Here is a 19,808-nt window from a genome sequence, read left to right on the forward strand (position 1 = left end):
TTTCACCACAGAACTGAAAGATCTCTGGAAAATTATAAAGCATCAGTGAAAGAAATTGAAGAGGACACCAAAAAATGGAAAGATATTCCATGTTCATGAATTAGATGAACCAATATTATAGATGTCCATACTACCCCAAAAGATCTTTAGATTCAATGTAATTGCTGTAAAAAATAAATTAAAAAAAGCATTCCTCATAGAACTAGAAAAAAAATCCTAAAATTCAAATGGAACCACAAAACCAAGTAGCCAAAGCAATGTTGACTTGAACAAGACAGGAAGCACTGTATTGACAACAAAATATACTACAAAGCTATTATCAGAATAGCACAGTTTTGGCACAAAAGCAGGTATGAAGACCAATGAACCAGACCAGCCTAAAACCCACCCATGTACAACTGACTGATTTATTTTTTTGTTTTTAAACAAAGATCTTAAGAACATGCATTAGGCAAAGGATAGTCTTTGCAGTAAATGGTGCTGGGAAGATATGACATCCACACAGAGGAGAACGAAACTGTACCCTTATCAGTATCAGCTACAAAAATCAACTCAAAATGGATTGAAGATTTAAATATAAGATCTGAACCTACTGGAAGAAGACATTAAAAGAAACCAATTGCCCGTTGGTACTGGTTGCCCAGGTTGCAATTAGGAGTGAGAAGGTGGCCATAGTAACCATAATGTAGTATACGTTTCAAAAAGAAAAGAATTTTTAATGTTCGCACTATAAATGGTGAATGTTCGAGGAGTTTCAGGGATAAATAGTGAGGCTCAGTTCTGTTGGTTACTGGTGTTTTTGAATGGGACGAGGATGACCATGAGGAAATGCTGCCGAAGAATTTCCAGTAACAAGTGCTACCAGAAAATTTCTATGCTGTAAAATATCAAATCTAGAAAATGCAATATAACTTAAAATGTGAGGAGTTACACTAATTTTTAGTCTCTGAAGTGTAAAAGCATTGGTCCCTTCATGTGGTCACACCAGCACTTGGAGTTACCAAAATTCCTGCTGATTGGATGAGTATATTGAGGCCTCTTGAGGTGTTAAGGTTCACTTTTGTGGTTGCTAATGACTCCAGCGCCTTTCCATGTGGCCTCAGGCCATTTGATTCTTTCACTTGCATTTGTGAAGGGCCTATTCAAGTTCTGCTTAATGTTTTTATTGGCGCTTCTGCTTCACGTCATCTTACAAGCAGTAATTTATACCTTAAGGATGTGTGCTCATTTACCTCTTTAGAATTTGAACCCAAATTTGATTAGTCTTTCTACATTAGCTCTCTATTTCCTTTGTAAGTCATCACTCTTAACCTGACGACTTAGAACAGCAGCCATTCACATATGTCAGTTTGGGCTGGTGTCTAGTTCGTTCTTTGGATAGCTTCACACATTGCAGGGAGACTGCTTTTGCAGTTTGCAGTCAACTGCTGGGCCAGCAAGCAGTGACCAAGCCACATGCCTTTCATCAGTCTCACAGGCAGGCGGGCCTGGGCATGTTCACATGGAGGACAGTTTTAAGTGAAGCAGAGGTGTGCCAAGTTTCTTGAGGTGATGGCTCTATTGGCACAGTGTCACTTTCCCCATATTCTGCTGGCCATGGGACCATCCCAGATTCAAGGCCTGGGAAAACAGCCTCTAGTTATCCTTGGGAGGAGCTGCAAAGTCACACAGCACAGATGTGTCTACCAGGTTTGCATTCCATCTGGTTGTCCTTTGCTTCCATTCTCCAAGGGCAAGAAATTGCAGCCCTGTTTATCTTCTAATGGTTTCACAGTTTTGCCTTTCCCATTTAGGTCTTTCAGTGGGGTTTTTATTTTAAAGAGAAAACGTGAAAACAGCAAGACAAATGTCAATTTCATATCATTTGCTTGATATGAAATTTTAACATAGTGTCCACATCGTGCTGAGATGAGCTGTGGGGAATATAGGAGTCATTGAGCAGATTCTTGGAAAGTGCTTTAGATCAGAGGAACACTGACATATATTGGTCAGGGCTTGGGCTTTGGGTAGAGGGCTCTTGAGTAAAATCAATCCTTAACTGTTGTGGTAGCTGTGCAATCTTGTGCAGATTATGTGACATCTCTGAGCCTTAGGTGTTTCCTTTGGAAACTGAGATATCCATTTATATATCTTGCGAATATTGAATGAGGGACAATATGCATACAACCTGGCGCGGGGAATGGCCATTGAAATAAATGTTCACTTGTTATATTTTCGTGGTGCTGGGGATCAAACATTGTTCATTCCAGGAAAGTGCTCTACCCCTGAGCTTTATCCTTCAGCTCAGTAATTGTGTCACACTGGGCACGTCACTAAAGCACAGTTTTTTTTGTGGGTTTTTGTTTTGTTTTTTGATGGTGCTGGAGATGGAATGGAGGGCCCCTACATGATAGGCAAGTGCTTTACCACTAAGTGACCTCCCAGCTGTTGACCAGTTTTAAGAGTAGAGTTTCTGCTTTTCTATTAATCTCTAATGGAAAGAGTTGACCTGCATATTTCTTTTGTATAATTCTACCACTTGATCTTCCCCTCCAGTTATCCACTACCCCATGCTGCTTTTGGTGAATGTTCTGAGTCTTCTGGGTTTTTCTGGATGGAGGGGTTATCTGGCAATTGGTTCAGAATACATGGGTGGCTGACCCTGGACTTGTGAGACCCTCAGGTTCCATACCATGGCTGGCAGCCAGATCTCCTTGGTCCCCAAGCGCTATCAGGTGTGTGCTGCCCTAAGCAGATCCTGAGCTTTTGAAACGGGCAAGCTCTGACTTAAGCCAGCAAGGACAGTGCTGTACGGAGCGGTGTGAAATAATCAGAAAGGAGAAGGTGGGGAGGGAAGAAACGATCCTTGAGAGGTGTCCAGAGAGTGACAGATTGAGGGCGATGGGAATTGGGTTGACCTTCGGATTGGGTGGAGAGTTCTACAGCTCTACCCATCTTCTAAGTCTTGACTTGAAATCAGCCCCCAAGTAGTCATTGTACTTCTCTTTTCTAGGTCTTTCAGCTGCCCAGCGAAAATTTGCTCATTCACTCAGAGACTTTAAATTCGAGTTTATTGGCGATGCTGAGACTGATGATGAGCGCTGCATAGGTATGAGCACAGGTGTTTGGTTTACTTTTCTCTACTATGGCCACCAAATACTCACTCCTTTCTCCTTGCAGATGCCTCCTTACGTGAATTTTCAAATTTTTTGAAGAATCTGGAAGAACAGAGAGAAATTATGGTAAGTAGAGAGGGATTTAAATTAACAAGTCAGATTTCAAAGGGAGAACAATCCGGGCTTAAGAGCTGGTTCTGGTAGAAGTTTGGGTGCAGTTTATCTGTGGGCGCAGTCGGGCATTTAGAGGAAAGAACCATGGATAGATAAGGTTTCGGGTCCCCACTTCTAGGGCCGCTCTGGTGCTGACTGTGGTCGGCTTCTGGACAAGTGTCTGGACCTTTTGACTAAAGCCCTGTGTCTCCATCAGTAAAATGTGGGGCCGGGTGCTTTTTAGCTGTCAGTAGCGGAGCACTTTGATTTACGTAGAATCCTGTGCTGAGCCTTAACATTTTACAAAGCTAAAAGCAGAAAAGCTGAGGGCATGGGAGTGATGTTACAGCCTGACTCACAGCTCTGTAGGTTGCTAGGCTGTGTGGGGAGGGACAGACTAATAGGAATGTGCCCCTCCATCGGGTGCCCCCAGGTGCCTGGTGCTCTGCTGAGTGGCTTGAGCAGATGACCTTGTTTAAGACATGCTCAACAATGAAGTTGGGGGATAGCGAATAATATTTGTCCGCTTGTCCTAAAACCTTGCATTTTCTTCCTATTGACATTGAAATCAATGTCAAGATTTGTAGTAGATCGCCACTGGAATATGACACACTGTTCATCATGGTTTTTCCAGGCTTTTTGTTTGTTTTTAAATAAGCATACAAACTTTTTACTAGGTTCTTGAGAAGTAGTACTATCTAGAATTATATGAAGTGTAAGTGTGAGGGTTTCAGATGCAGTAGTAATGCTAAGAAAGTTAAAATAGTTAACCTTGACTGTTTCTCTAATACTGTCATTTAATTTTCACATCAACTCTTTAAGGTAGGTACTGTTATTGTACCTTAGCTTACAAACGAAGAAGCAGAGTCACAATAATTTGACAACAATCACCTGGCAAAGTGGGAGGTAGCCCTGGGACCTGGAAAACATGGGGAACTTGCTCCCCCATCCCCACAATCAGCTTCAAAGAGTGTGTGTGTAGTGTTGGTGATCCCAGGGCCTTGCACACATAGATGTTGTTTTAATTTCTCAGGTGGTGAGTGGTGGGGATTTCTGTTGGGTAGAATTACAGCAGGGGCAGAAGTAGGAGGGTGACACTTTTTTTTGGGGGGGGGGGGGGGGGTGCACTTGGGATTAAACCCAGAGCCTTGCATGTGCTAGACTAGTGCTTTACTACTCAGTTACTTCCCCAGCTCTTTTTACTTTTTACTTTTTAATTTTTTTTATTTTTTAAATTTTAATTAAAAATCATAAATTTACATAGGGCAATGTTGTTTGATTCATTTTGTTATTTTTTTCCCTTCCCACCTCCCCTCCCACCCCTCTTTTCCCTCTATACATTCCTTTCTTCCTCATTCTTACCACCCTCCTTATCCCTAACCCTAAACCTAACACTAACCCCTCCTGGCCCCCCACCCCCCCCCATATGTCCTCATCCACTTATCAGCGAGATCATTCGTCCTTTAGTTTTTTGAGATTAGCTTATCTCACTTAGCATGATATCCTCCAATTGCATCCATTTGCCTGCGAATGCCATAATTTTATCATTCTTCATGGCGGAGTAATATTCCATTGTATATATATGCCACAGTTTCTTTATCCATTCATCAACTGAAGGGCATCTAGGTTGGTTCCACAATCTGGCTATAGTGAATTGAGCAGCTATGAACATTGATGTGGCTATATCTCTGTAGTATGCTGTTTTTAAGTCCTTTGGGTATAGGCCAAGGAGTGGGATAGCTGGGTCAAATGGTGGTTCCATTCCAAGCTTTCTGAGGAATCTCCATACTGCTTTCCAGAGTGGCTGCACTAATTTGCAACCCCACCAGCAATGTATGAGTGTACCTTTTTCCCCACATCCTCGCCAACACCTGTTGTTGCTTATGTTCTTGATAATCACCATTCTAATTGGGGTGAGATGAAATCTTAGGGTAGTTTTGATTTGCATTTCTCTTATTACTAAAATGGTGAACATTTTTTCATATATCTGTTGATTGCTTGTACATCTTCTGTGAAGTGTCTGTTCATTTCCTTAGCCCATTTGTTGATTGGATTATTTGTATTCTTAGTGTAGAGTTTTTTGAGTTCTTCATAGATTCGGGATATTGGCGCTCTATCTGAAGTATGATTGGCAAAGATATTCTCCCACTCTGTAGGCTCTCTCTTCACATTACTGATAGTTTCCTTTGCTGAGAGAAAGCTTTTTAGTTTGAATCTATCCCAGTTGTTGATTCTTGCTTTTATTTCTTGTGCTATGGGAGTCCTGTTAAGGAAGTCTGGTCCTAAGCCAACAAGTTGAAGGTTTGCACCTACTTTTTCTTCTGTAAGATGCAGGGTCTCTGGTCTGATTCCGAGGTCCTTGATCCATTGTGAGTTGAGTTTTGTGCAGGGTGAGAGATAGGGGTTTAATTTCATTCTGTTGCATATGGTTTTCCAGTTTTCCCAGCACCATTTGTTGAAGAGGCTATCTTTTCTCCATTGCATATTTTTGGCCCCTTTGTCTAGTATGAGAAAATTGTATTTCTTTGGATTTGTGTCTGTGTCCTCTATTCTGTACCATTGATCTACCTGTCTATTTTGGTACCAATACCATGCCGTTTTTGTTACTATTGCTTTGTAATAGAGTTGAAGATCTGGTATTGCGATACCACCTGCTTCGCTCTTTCTACTGAGGATTGCTTTAGCTATTCTGGGTTTCTTATTCTTCCAGATGAATTTCATAATTGCTTGCTCTATTTCTGTAAGGTACATCATTGGGATTTTAATTGGAATTGCATTGAATCTATATAGCACTTTTGGTAGTACGACCATTTTGACAATATTAATTCTTCCTATCCATGAACATGGGAGAGCTTCCCATCTTCTAAGGTTTTCTTTAATTTCTTTAGTGTTGTATAGTTCTCATTGTAGAGGTCTTTCACCTCTTTTGTGAGATTGATTCCCAAGTATTTTATTTTTTTTGATGCTATTGTGAATGGGGTAGTTTTCCTAATTTCTCTTTCTGAAGATTCATCACTTATGTATAAAAATGCATAGGGTTTATGAGCATTGATCTTGTAACCTGCTACTTTACTGAATTCACTTATGAGTTCTAACAGTTTTCTGGTGGAATTTCCAGGTTCCTCTAAATATATAATCATGTCGTCAGCGAACAGGGATAGTTTGAGTTCCTCTTTTCCAATTCGTATCCCTTTAATTTCTTTGGTTTGTCTAATTGCTCTGGCTAGAGTCTCAAGAACGATGTTGAATAGAAGTGGTGAAAGAGGGCATCCCTGCCTTGTTCCAGTTTTTAGGGGGAATGCTTTCAGTTTTTCACCATTTAGAATGATATTGGCCATGGGCTTAGCATAGATGGCCTTCACAATGTTAAGGAATGATCCCACTACCCCAGTTTTTTCTAGTGTTTTGAGCATGAAGGGATGCTGTATTTTATCGAATGCTTTTTCTGCATCTATTGAAATAATCATGTGATTCTTAACTTTTAGTCTGTTGATACGGTGAATGACATTTATTGATTTCCGGATGTTGAACCAACCTTGCATCCCTGGGATAAAACCCACTTGATCGTGGTGCACTATCTTTTTAATTTATTTTTGTATGCGATTTGCTAAAATTTTGTTGAGAATTTTTGCGTCAATGTTCATTAAGGATATTGGTCTGAAATTTCCTTTCCTCGATGTATCTGTCTGGTTTAGGTATCAGGGTGATATTGGCTTCATAGAATGAGTTTGGAAAGGTTCCCTCCTTTTCTATTTCATGGAATACTTTGAGAAGTATTGGAATGAGCTCTTCTTTAAAGATTTTGTAGAACTCGGCTGAGAACCCATCTGGCCCCGGACTTTTCTTTGTTGGTAGGCTTTTGATGACCTATTTCATTGCTTGAAATTGATTTAAGTTGTGTATGTCTTCCTGGTTCAGTTTAGGTAATTCATATGTCTCTAGAAACTTGTTGATGTCTTCGAGGTTTTCTGTTTTGTTGGAGTATAGATTTTCAAAATAGCTTCTAATTATGTTTTGCATTTCACTCGTGTCTGTTGTGATATTTCCTTGTTCATTCCGAATTTTAGTAATTTGAGTTTTCTCCCTCTTTCTCTTTGTTAGTGTGGCTAAGGGTTTATCAATTTTGTTTATTTTTTCAAAGAACCAACTCTTTATTTTGTTAATTTTTCCGACTGTTTCTTTTGTTTCAATTTCGTTGATTTTGGTTCTGATTTTAACTATTTCCTGTCTTCTACTACTTTTGGTGTTGGTCTGCTCTTCTTTTTCTAGGGCTTTGAGCTGTAGTGTTAAGTCGTTTATTTGTTGATTTCTACTTCTTTTGTTGAATGCACCCCATGAAATAAATCTTCCTCTCAGTACTGCTTTCATAGTGTCCCAGAGATTTTGATATGATGTGTCTTTGTTCTCATTTACTTCTAAGAATTTTTAAATTTCCCTCCTGATGTCTTCTGTTATTCATTCATCGTATAATAGTTTATTATTTAATCTGAGAAGTTTCTGTTTTTTATTCTGTCATTTATTTCTAATTTAAGTCCATTATGATCTGATAGAGTACAAGGTAGTATCTCTGTCTTCTTGTATTTGCTAACAGTAGCTTTGTGGCATCAAATATGGTCTATTTTAGAGAAGGATCCATGTGCTGCTGAGAAGAAAGTGTATTCGTTCTTTGTGGGATGGTATATTCTATAAATGTCCGTTAAGTCTAAATTGTTGATTGTGTTGTTGAGATCTATGGTTTCTTTATTCAATTTTTGTTTGGACGATCTATCCAGCGGTGAAAGAGGTGTGTTAAAATCACCTAGTATTATTGTGTTGTGGTCTATTTGATTTCTGGAATTGAGAAGGATTTGTTTGACGTACATGGATGAGCCAATGTTCGGGGCATAGATATTTATGATTGTTATGTCTTGCTGATTTATGCTTCCCTTAAGCAGTATGTAATGTCCTTCTTTATCCCTTCTGACTAGTTTTGGCTTAAAGTCCACATTATCTGAAATGAGGATGGATACTCCAGCTTTTTTGCTGTGTCCGTGTGCATGGTATGTTTTTTCCCATCCTTTCACCTTTAGTCTATGGGTATCTCTTTCTATGAGATGGGTCTCTTGCAGGCAGCATATTGTTGGATTTTTCTTTTTAATCCAATCTGCCAGTCTGCGTCTTTTGATTGATGAGTTCAGGCCATTAACATTCACAGTTATTGTGATATGATTTGTATTCCTAGTCATTGGACTCATTTTTGTTTTTGACATGATTTGGTTTCTCCTTTATTTGGCTATTCCTTTAGGCTAGTTCCTCCCGTTGCTGATTTACATCGTTGTTTTTCATCTCTTCCTCATGGAATATTTTGCTGAGAATGTTCTGTAATGCCGGCTTTCTTTTAGTAAATTTTTAGCTTTTGTTTATTGTGGAAGGATTTTATCTCATCGTCAAATCTGAAAGTAAGTTTTGCTGGGTATAAAATTCTTGGTTGGCATCCATTTTATTTCAGGGCTTGGTAAATGTTGATCTGGGCCCTTCTAGCTTTTAGGGTCTGGACTAAAAAATCTGCTGATATTCTTATTGGTTTCCCCCTGAATGTAATCTGATTCTTTTCTCTCGCGGCCTTTAAAATTCTGTCTTTATTTTGAATGTTAGGTATTTTCATAATAATGTGCCTTGGTGTAGGTCTGTTGTAATTTTGCATATTTGGAGTCCTGTAAGCCTCTTGTACTTGGTTTTCCATTTCATTCTTGAGATTTGGGAAATTTTCTGATATTATTTCATTGAATAGATTGTTCATTCCTTTGGTTTGTTTCTCTAAGCCTTCCTCAATCCCAATTATTCTTAAATTTGGCCTCTTCATGATATCCCATAATTCTTGTAGATTCTGTTCATGATTTCTTACCATCTTCTCTGTCTGGTCAGCCTTGTTTTCAAGATTAAATATTTTGTCTTCAATATCTGAGGTTCTGTCTTCCAGGTGATCTATCCTATTGTTTATGCTTTCTATGGCATTTTTAACTTGGTTTATTGTTTCCTTCATTTCAAGGATTTCCGTTTGTTTTTTTTTTTTTCAGTATCTCTAACTCTTTATTGAAATGCTCTTTTGCTTCCGTTATTTGCTCTTTTAACTGTTGAGTAGTTCGTTCATTTAATGCCTGCATCTGTTCTTTCATCTCCTCGTCTGCTTCCCTGATTGTTTTAATTATGTACGTTCTGAACTCCCTTTCGGACATTTCTTCTGCTGTGCTGTCATTGGGTTTTATTGATATAGTATCTAGGTTTGTTTGGGACATTTTCTTCCCTTGTTTTCTCATATTGGTCTGATGTCAATGGGACTCTGTGATATTGTAGACTTCCTCTATTGGCTTATAGTGACCCTCTAGATTTCCAGTGTATCACCTACCAGCCTTCAGTAGCCAGAAGTCTTGGATTAATTTGATAATGCAGTGCTTCCGAAGAACGCTGCACCTAGCCCGCTACTGGTTCCAGGGAGAGAGACCTGGAGAGGTCTCTTGTTGCACAGCCCTGGTTCCAGAGTCTGGTTGTAGGTCAGAGGTCTCCACTGGCTTGGGGACTTGTGGCTGGCTCTGCGCAGACAGGCTCTCACTGGGCGGTTTGCCCAGAGAAGCCAGCCTAGAGAGGCGCTTCCCGCCGGAGGGGGCTGGGCTGCTTGGGGAAGTCCCTGGCGCTCTGTGCTGGTCACTGAAGCAACCTGCCGGCCGGCCGGAGCTGGCCGGGGCGGGCCGGAGCTGGCCGCGCTGCTTCTGTGCAGAAGGGCTCTCACTGGGGGGCCTGTTCCGAGAGGCTGGAGGATCTGTCCCTGTGGGCGGAGCCCACCGCCAGACTGCACCGAGCTGCCTGGGGGAGACGCTATCTGCCCTGTCCCACTCTACTAAGCCACTCGAATCCGGGCCTGCCACCCAGCTGAGCTTCGCTGGGTGGGGGAGACTCACCCCGTGGTTCTATTTTAGTCGGAGACTCTCAATCCCTCCCCTTCTTGAATCCTGGGTTCTGGGCGACTGGAGATGCAGTCACCCTCTAGTCCGCCATCTTGGATCATCCCGTGGAAAAAGCCTGCAGCTGGAGGGGGACAATGCTGCCTGGAGAGGTCTCTGGCTGCCCAGCCCTGGTCCCAGAAGCCGCTTGTGTATCGGATGTCTCCGCTGGCTTGGGGACCGGTGGTTGGCTCTGCGTCAGGAGGCTCTCACTGGGCGGTCTGCCCCGGGAAGCTAGCCTAGAGAGGCGCTTCCCACCGGAGGGGGCTGGGCTGCTTGGGGGAGTCCCTAGCGCCCTGTGCTGGTCTCTCTACTTTTTATTTTGAGACAGGGTCTTGCCGAGCTTCCCTTGCTGGGGTTGAACATGTGATCCTTTGCCTCAGCCTCCAGAATAACTGGAATTAGTCATGCATCACAGTGCTTGGCTAAGAAGATACTGAGTTTGATTTAAAAAGTGATGGACAGATGTATTCTAGAAGTCTTAATATAATTTATACTGTTCCCTAAGTTCTGAGATAATGGTATGTGTTGGAAATTCCATGGAAGAGATGTGAAGATATTGTGGTCCTGTTAGTTTTTTCCCATTAGGCACACAGTGACAGATCTGCTATTTGTGTGATTCTATAGTCACTGATTGTTGAACTATTTAGGGAAGACTAAACATGATAGTGGAGAAAGCGATACCAAGACATCTTTCTGTTGCATGAACTGAGTGTGCAGGGTGATGAGGATTCTTTGTTCATAGTGTCAACTTTCTTTGCTCAAGCCTCTTGGGTGTTTAGTTCTTTGTTGGGACCCAAGCATCCAGCAAATATTTATTGAGCTCCATCTGCGTTCCAGTTACTGTTTAGAATCTGAGGACATGGAGACAACCAGTTCAGGGTCCTTGCCTTCATGGAGGTTATCCTCCAGGGAGAGGAGCCATAATGAATGAACACAATAACATCTTGAGGCAGTTATAAACAAAACAGAATGTCTTGGGGAGAGAGTTGTGCTACAAAACATGATAAAGAAGGGTGAGGATCAGAAGTAGACCAAGTAACTGGGCACTGTGGCGTGCAAGCCTGTAATCCCAGTGGCTCAGGAGGATGAGGGAAGAGGACCTTGAGTTCAAAGTCAACTTTAGCAACTTAGGCCCTAAGCAACTTAGTGAGACCCGTCTCAAAATAAAAGGGCTGGGGATGGGATTCAGTGGTTAAGTGCCTCTGGGTCCCTGGTGCACCCCCACCCCCTGAAAAAAAACAAAACAACAACAAAAAAAGGAGACCAAGTGTGTTAACTCTGAGTGGTGAAGTGCTGAAGGCTGTTTCTTCAGAGGACAGTATGAGGCATCCTCCTGGTCTCTGGAGGAAGAGAGTTTTGGGCGGAGTGGGCTGTTTCTGCTCTATGGAAATATCATATGACCACTGTCTATTTTGATATTCGATTTGGTTTATGTTCCTTGGAATTGTGTGGTCAAAGTGTCATGTGGCCTTAGACTGTATGATGCAGATGGCGTGGTTCTCGGAGCTGTTAGGTGACTGCTTGATTTAATTTCGACTGTGATGGTGGTTGGTAGGGTCTCTGTTTTAGGTAGGACTAGTGTGACAAGGTTGGGTTGGCAGTGCCGGGTAAAAGTGAGAGTAGAATTGGGTCTGTAGAAGGCCATTCCTGAGAGGAATGGCACAATGTGTTCCCCCCATTTATGGAATCAGACATCTGCTGGGAAGCAGGAGCTCAGTGGAGAGCAGCTACTGCCAAGGAGAGGATTAACAGAGTCTTAAAGCTGTCTTCCTTTTTAATTTAAAAATTGCAAGCATACATAGAAGTAGAGGGGAAAATTCAGTGAAACTACATGTACTCTGCACCCTGCTTCACAGCCAATCCTGTTTCTCCAGAATTCCTTCTTGCTTCCTCCATTGTTTTAACAGAAAGCCCAGGATCATTTCATCCACAAATAGCTCAGATCAAACAATAAGTCTTAATTTCACTAGTAATTAGGGCATATTCAAATTTTTCTCATATTATTCAAACTGTTTCTTCTCCTCTCCCCTTCACTAACAATTGGTTAGTGAACCCAAATGAATTACATTTGATGCTTAAACTTTCTAAGTCTCTTTAAATCTGTAGGTTCTTCTTATTTTTCCCCTTGACAGGAATCTCTGGTACTTTTCTGGTTTGTCTGAAAATTTTTTTAGTACTTTCAAGATAGCAATGAGTTATAATAATGAAATTAAGAACAAAGTGTGACATTTAACCCATATGATGTTATTTGTAATCTTGGTAGTGGGCAATCGCTTATTTTTGGTAGTCATGAGAATTGTGTGGAATCACGGCTGCATTTGCTTTTTCAAATACCTCTGAATGCTGATGCATTACTATACACCAGCCTTCAACTTATAATAACAGATATTAAAGAAATTTCTAGGATCATCCTAGAGAATACCAGGTAGAATGTCAATTAAAATGGACTAAGCAATCCCAAAGGTTGACTGTGGCCACCATGGAGAGGGCAGCAGCTAAGCCTGTGACTGAGGAATCCCGGAAGGCGGAGCGTTGCAGCTGGGAGTTTGTGGGGTGGAAACTCAGGGGCGTGCCTTTCTGCAGTTCTGCAAGCTCATGTCTCCTGAACATGGCAACAACCAAGGACTTGAAGTAGCTAAAATGGATGCCAGTACATTTTGAGAAATTTCTGAAAACTTGTTTTATTAAACTTAGTGCAAATCAACATATTAAAAGCCACAGGTAAAAAAAAAAATGCAAAATGACAGTGGTCAGATGGAAGCAGAAGCAGAAGTAGTCTACAAATTACTTCCAAGAATTGAAACAATTCTAGGGATGGCTTGATCTCTCAAAGTAATTGGGTTAGTGTTTCCTGAAGTCCTAATTAAATAATGATGGAGCATAATTGAGTATTCATAATTAAGGCCGAGTCATTAGAATAAGAAATTTTTAAAAATCCAATTAGAAGGCAAAGATTGATGCCAGATACCTAGTTTTCTACATCCTAAACAAACCTTAAATAGAACTTTGTGTTTTAAGAGGATAAAGTTATCTATCAGGAAGCTCAAGAATCAGGAACATGTTCCTGGGTGGGGTGTGTGTGTGTGTGTTTTAAATGCTTTAAAATATATTTTATTAAATGTGGAGATGATTTTCAAAACGTTCATAGCTTTTAAACATGAGAATTAGGTATACTGATGATTCATGGTTATTATCCCTAGTTTTTTGAACTCCTAAACATTTCCATGACAATAAATTAAATATTATGGGTACATATATTTTTTTCTATGAAGAGTTCATCCAGAATACTGAAGTCTTTAAAAAAGTAGCCTCTCTTTTATTAGAGCATTCTAATTATACATAATATTTGAGTTCATTTTGACAAAACCATACATAGTGAGGAGTTTGCTCTCAGTCCCCATTCTTCCCCTTTTCTTCCCCTTTTCTTTCCCTTTTCTTTCCCTCCTCCTACTCTACTTTTCCTTTTGCTGCTTGTTGGTTTTGAGCCAACAGCTATATATATTCACATGCCTCATCTGTATACCCAAGCAGGGTGTATCTAGTTCAAGTATCACTGTGTGCCAAGCACAGGCTATAAAGATAAAGACATGGTTCCTTCCCTTGAGTGGTTAGCCTCCCCTGGGGGAGGTGGCAATTTTTATAGTAATGGAGGATTGGGAATTCAGGATAGGCCTCCTAGAGAGGTGAATCCCAAGAGTGAATCAGTTAGCCAGGTAAGGAAAGATGAATGAAAGTGCGAATTTCCTCCTGGACTGGGAAGAGAGGAAAGGATCCTTTCCTTTGTATCCTTGCAAACCCCCTCCCCCAGTCATGTGATATTAAAATTGATTTGGGGACTGGGGTGTAGTTCAGTGCTGGAGCATGTGCTTAGCCTGCTTTAGGCCCTGAGCTTAATGCCTAGTGCCCCCCCACCCCAAAACAGCAACACAACAACAAAAAAAAAAAAAAAAAAAAAAAAAAAGAATTATTGGAGAGGGAAGTGGAAAGATCACCAGTCTAAGAAAAGAAGTCAGTGTTTCCGTCCACACCCAGAAGTCCAGTTCCCATGAATGGATGCGCCTTGCCCTTTAAAATGTCAATATTGCCTTCAAAACAGTGCTCCGAAGAGAGAGTAGTCTTTACTGCTGCTGCTGATGCCAGCTTTGACTGTGGAAGTAATGTGGAGTCAGTAGGGTACAGCTGGTGGCCAGAGTTAACTGTGCTCGCTCCTGTGCATGTTCTGAGGGAAGTGCTGTGTGCTCTTTTGCTGCCAGCTCCTGGCAGTGTTCTCTGGCATGGCAGGACGTATTGTACTTACCGAGGTGGGCAGCTGTCCAGGAATCTAAGGACATTTAAAGTAGTGCAGCAGTGTTTATGATGCTCTTCAGAAAGCCCTTCAGATTGTATGGATCTCTTTACATGTGTCCTTTGTGATTTGTCCTGCAAATGATGGCTCAGTTTCTGAGGATCCTGGCACCAAGCCAGCCCTGGTGTGAGTGTCAGAGGTTAGGGAAGCTGCAGGAAAGGGAGCAGGCCTGGAGAGGGAAGGCAGTGCCTGCCAGATGGGGCCCAAAGGCACCTGTCCACCTGCTGTGCTCATTTCCCATTTGGGCAAGAGGCGCTTTGCAGACACTCTGTAATCCATTGAGACCTTACTTATTTCATCTTGTTTTTCTCTCATCCTTCACCCTTGTGAAAACACCAGGCCAGAGGACACCTGCTGGGTAACATGCCCTGAGTTTTGGTTCCCCTAGAGAAGGTCCTGAGCCGAGTCTTGAGGCTTTCCTCCTGGTTCAGATGGTCACAGGAAAGGCTCACACTTGACTTCCCAGCCCCAGTTCACTCCTTTCTCGTCATTCCCTCACGGTCTGCTGTCTCTTTTGTAACATTTTGGATTTTTTTTACAATGGTTTATATTTTGTTCCCCAACCCCCTCCCCTTTTAATACGTGTGTTATAAGTGGCGCACACCCGTAATCCCAGCACCTCAGGAGGCCAAGGCAGGAGGATCACAAGTTTGAAGCCAGCTTCAGTGAACTGTTACGATTTGGATATGAGCTTGTGCGTGAGACAATGCAAGAAGGTCCAGAGGAGAAATGATTGGGTTAGAGTCTTAACCTAATCAGTGAATTAATCCCCTGACAGGGATTAACTGAGTTATAGTTGAAGTGGTGGGGTGTGGCTGGAGGAGGTGGGAATTGGGGTGTGACTTTGGGTATATATTTGTATCTGGGGAGTGGAGTCTGCTTTCTGATCATCATGTGAGCTGTTGCTCTCTGCCACACTCTTCTGCCATGATGCTCTGCCTTACCTCAAGCCCCTAGGAATGGAGCCTGCTGTCTATGGATTGAGACCTCTGAAACCATGAGCCTCTAAACATTTTTTCCTCAAATTGTTCTGGTCAGATCCTTTTTAGTCACAGCAGTGAAATAGCTGACTAAAATAGTAACTTAGTGAGACCCTGTCTCAGAAAGTAAGGGCTGTGAAAGTAGCCCTCCTGGGTTCAATCCCCAGTACCTACCCCCACCCAGGAAAATTTTTTAGTGGGTATACTCCTCTAATCCTAGTGACTTGGGAGCCCAAGGCAGGGGAATTGCAAGTTGGAGACCAGCTTCAGCAACTATGTGAGACTCTGTCTCAAAATAAGTAAAAAATAAAAAAGGCTGGGAATATATAGCTGTGCCCCTCAGTTCAATCCCCAGCACTGCAAATACAAAAAAACCCAAGTGTTTTATAATAAAATATTGGTTAAAGTAAGTTAAATCTATTTTGACTTTTGGAGGAAATTTCATAGTATTCTTTCTTTAATATGCTCTGGACAGTTGTTCAAGCATGACACATGATCCATCTGCATCAAAGGGAAACATGTCAGAATGGCTTATTCTCTTGCCCGCCCCAAGCCTACCGAATCAAATTCTGGGTGGGTTCTGCCAGCTGGTGCTTTATTAAGCCCTCCAAGGTGATTGAGGCATATAAAAAATCAAAGCCCCTGGCCTTGGGTACTCTGAAATCTTGGTTGGCAATCCTTGCCTCAGAGCTAGATCTGTCTGAAAGTTGAATATACTACAGATTGCTTTTTGATGATCTCATGTCTCCCAGGAGGTTAAAGTAATCTTTCAAAGCTTTTACCTGACATTTGCAAAGGATCGGAGACTTAATGGAGCAGGTTTCTGCTGTTAGGCAGGCATTTCAATGTTGCTTAATTTGTGTTTAATACTGCTTGGAGTTCCTTTATGGTCATAAGTACTTAAGATACTGGATGCCATTGGAAAGATGCTTTTAGTTTGATCTTAAACTAATTATAATGATAACAAAGAGCTCTATCAAACTTGTTTTAATCATTTCTGCAGGTGAAGTAACACATTTTTACATGGGTTTGTGTTAGCAGGCACATTGAGAATGGGAAAAATCCATCTTATGCCTATTCATGCAAAATAATTGTATTTGCTTTAAAAGTTATCCATGACCTAGGTTTAGGAAGACTTTTTTCCTTGGAACTGACCATTACCATTTGACAATATTGCTTTTTCATGTCATTCATCTTTTCTTATAAACCCGTTGTAATTCATTCAGATAAAAACCTGTTTGTCAGGGATATACCTGTTGAGAGTGTATTATTTACTTACCTAGAATCCTATAGCAATGACAGTGAAGACTAATGCAAATAAAAATTCTGGAATGAATGAAGATTGTCTTGGGCAGGAGGCCTGGACTCCTTTCTGGAGCCCTCTCTGGGTAAGGCCTTGCCCTGTGACTCAGTGTCCTCTTTGGTGACTCATCATCATCTGTGGCCTCTCAGCCTGTCGTTACCAGATTCTACTTCCCCATTGAAACCTACATTTCCTGTATTTGATTTCCTTGGGGCCTGTTCTTTGCTTCTGAGGAATCAGCTGGCTCCAGACTTGTCTTCCTTCCCCACCCCAACATATACCCCAAAGGACACCAGAAGGGAGCCAGCCCATTCATTTAACTGTCCAATTCAGAGGGGTGATTCTGTCAATGGAAATTAGTTTAGCTGAATCTGCTGTTTTATGGGGCAAATATTCTGGGATGGACTAGGACACTGAGGGTCATTCTTTAGATTCTGTCATGAAAGTACTCAATGGTAAGGTCTCTGAAAAGAACTGAGAGAGAACTTAGGGAAACTTGTATTTAACCACATTATTAAAGAGAAATGAGGAAATTGGTGCTCACTGTAAGCTGGGGACAAAGACAAAAATATTCTTTCATCTTCTGGTGTCCTAAAGACATTCCTTGTTTTCAGGTCTTTGTAAGACTTAATACTGTTCCTACACTTCGTGTGTGCCTGTGCTGGGGATTGAACCCAGGACCTTGTGCATGTTAAGCACATACTTTATACTGAACTATACCCGTGACCCTTTCTTGTGTAGTTGTCTACCAAGCAGCTGCCATAAAGAGACAGGAATTTGGTTGTTACCCCTCCTGGCCTGTTAGACAACTGTGGCTTCTTGGTCTTCTAGTTTGCAAACCTTTGGAAGACCACTTAAAGAAGAAATAGAAGCCTGGTGGTGGTTGTAAACCTTCCACTGAGACCTTCTGATGTAGGTCAAGGAAGTACCAGAATCGGTGACTTAAAGACTATTGTGGAAGAAAATCCTGGATGCCATAGCAAAGTCCCCCTTAAAGAAATAATGCACCTCCAATGTTTTCCGTGGTGCAGAAAAAAAATGGGAAAACCAGATTTTACTATACAACATAATGGATTGTTTTCCACTTCATGGTGGAATGTTACAATCAAAGAAAGAGCATGGAATTCATGGTGTGGTTAGAGGGCCAAGGGAATGCCAGTGGCCACGGTAGAGTGAAAGCCTGTGGACTCTGGGAGCTGTGCCAGTAAGGAGACGCCTCTCAGATGCGGGGAGATGGACCATTATTGACTGTCGGGCCCCGCTGCTTTGATCTCACATTGCATTAATGTGAGGGACATGCCTCCCACAGTCTGCCCACAGCCAGTGACTAAGCGTGACAGGGACATTCGAGGTGACTCTTCAGGAGACACTGAATCTTCTGACAGGCACTTAACCCAGCTTTCCTTAGAACTACTCTGGGTGAACCACATCCACCTAGCCTGCCTTCCCTGCCTTCTCCTTTCCTGGGATCAGACCTACATTGGTATCTGGTGGCTCTCTTCTAGGCTTTTCCTCTCACCTCCCATTTTCACTCATTAATGTTTTCCCTAAAACATTTCTTGCATTTATAAATTGTTCTTGGTGTCTGCTTCTTAGAGGACCCCAACTGACACAAAAGCTGACGGTTTTGAATCAATGTGTCAGGGGACTTAAAATATAATATTCATTGTATTCGTTGGTTATTGTTACCAGTAGGAAGGAAATGTTGCATTTATATAGATTCAGGGTTTTTTTTTTTTTGTACCAGGGATTGAAACCAGGGGCGCTTTACCACTGAAGCACGTCCCCAGACCCTTTTTATATTTTATTTAGAGTCTTACTGAGTTGCTCAGTACCTGGCTAAGTTTCTGAGGCTGAATTTGAACTTTTTATCCTCCTGCCTCAGCCTCCCAAGCCACTGGGATTACAGGCGTGTGCCATTGTACCTGGCAGACTCACTGTTCTCTAAGTCACCTAAATGTGTGGGAGAATCTCTTGATTCATGAGATTGAATACCTGCTGTGGGCTGGGTAGTGCTCTGTGGATGCAGCCAGGAATTAGTCTCTCATCCAAGATGGTGGCTATAGCTGGTAGCCTGATGGAGGTTGTTAGCAACAGTGTTTTGGCCTCACACACATCCTTTCTTTTTTTCTCTTGGCCACTCTAGTAGCTTATGTATTACAGAAGGGCTGGAGACCCAGTCATTCTGTCATTGGTCAAATATGCTCTTAATATTTTTTTCAGTTTATTTCCTTATTATGCATGAGGTTCCTATTTCTAGCTATGGAACTAATACTATTCATTTAAGAAACAGATCCTTATTTATTTAAAACTAAAAATCCCTAAATCTCAAATTGTCTCATGATAATTTTATAGTGTTCTGACAGGCTTATCTTTCACTTTTATGGTTTTTAAAATCACTCTCATAATGTTCTGGCCAAGTATTTATTTAAAAAAAGAAGCAAGGTCCTTATTGCCCTTAAAGCACACAAGCAAAGAAGATTGAGGTTACATATCTATGCATCCTTATTAGGTTAACTCATTCCTTAAATACTTAGGAGCTTTTGTTTTATGATTCTCATTTTTTTCCTAAGCGTAATGAAAAAAAACTTTTAATGATAGAGGGTATTTCTGAAAAAAATTGTCACTTTATTTTAATTAGTCTTTTAAAATTGATGCTAACTTTCTCTTTTCTGGGAGTGGGGAAGGGGAAGGTGTAAACAGGCCCTAAGATACTTGTCTGTAGAAGAGATTCGAAGAGCATTTTAATCTTTGGTGAAACATAGACTTAACTTTTGCTCCCATCCTTTTGTTAGGATTTGGTATTGAAAGTTGATTTAAAACTTATTACTGGGGACGTTTTATCCCCTGGATTATCTCTCTGAAAGCAGAAGTGTGGTAAATGAACTAGTAAATTTGAAACATATTATGCAAATAGGAGCCCTGCACTGTTAAGTGAGGCTGCTGTGGGCT

General features: G+C 41.4%; 1 protein-coding gene across 4 annotated transcripts in view; it reads left to right on the plus strand.

The window, feature by feature from the left end:
* The window catches only part of ARHGAP10 (Rho GTPase activating protein 10), a 296,650-nt gene that overhangs the window by 71,399 nt on the left and 205,443 nt on the right, over positions 1-19,808 (plus strand). For all 4 annotated transcript variants that reach the window (XM_079154583.1, XM_079154582.1, XM_079154581.1 and 1 more), the window contains exons 2-3: positions 2,993-3,088; positions 3,160-3,221. In XM_079154583.1, coding sequence (XP_079010709.1) covers positions 2,993-3,088; positions 3,160-3,221 — 158 coding nt within the window. The remainder of the gene's footprint in view (positions 1-2,992; positions 3,089-3,159; positions 3,222-19,808) is intronic.

The sequence above is a fragment of the Sciurus vulgaris genome, assembly GCF_902686455.1.
Source record: "Sciurus vulgaris genome assembly, chromosome: 9".
Lineage (NCBI taxonomy): Eukaryota > Metazoa > Chordata > Mammalia > Rodentia > Sciuridae > Sciurus > Sciurus vulgaris.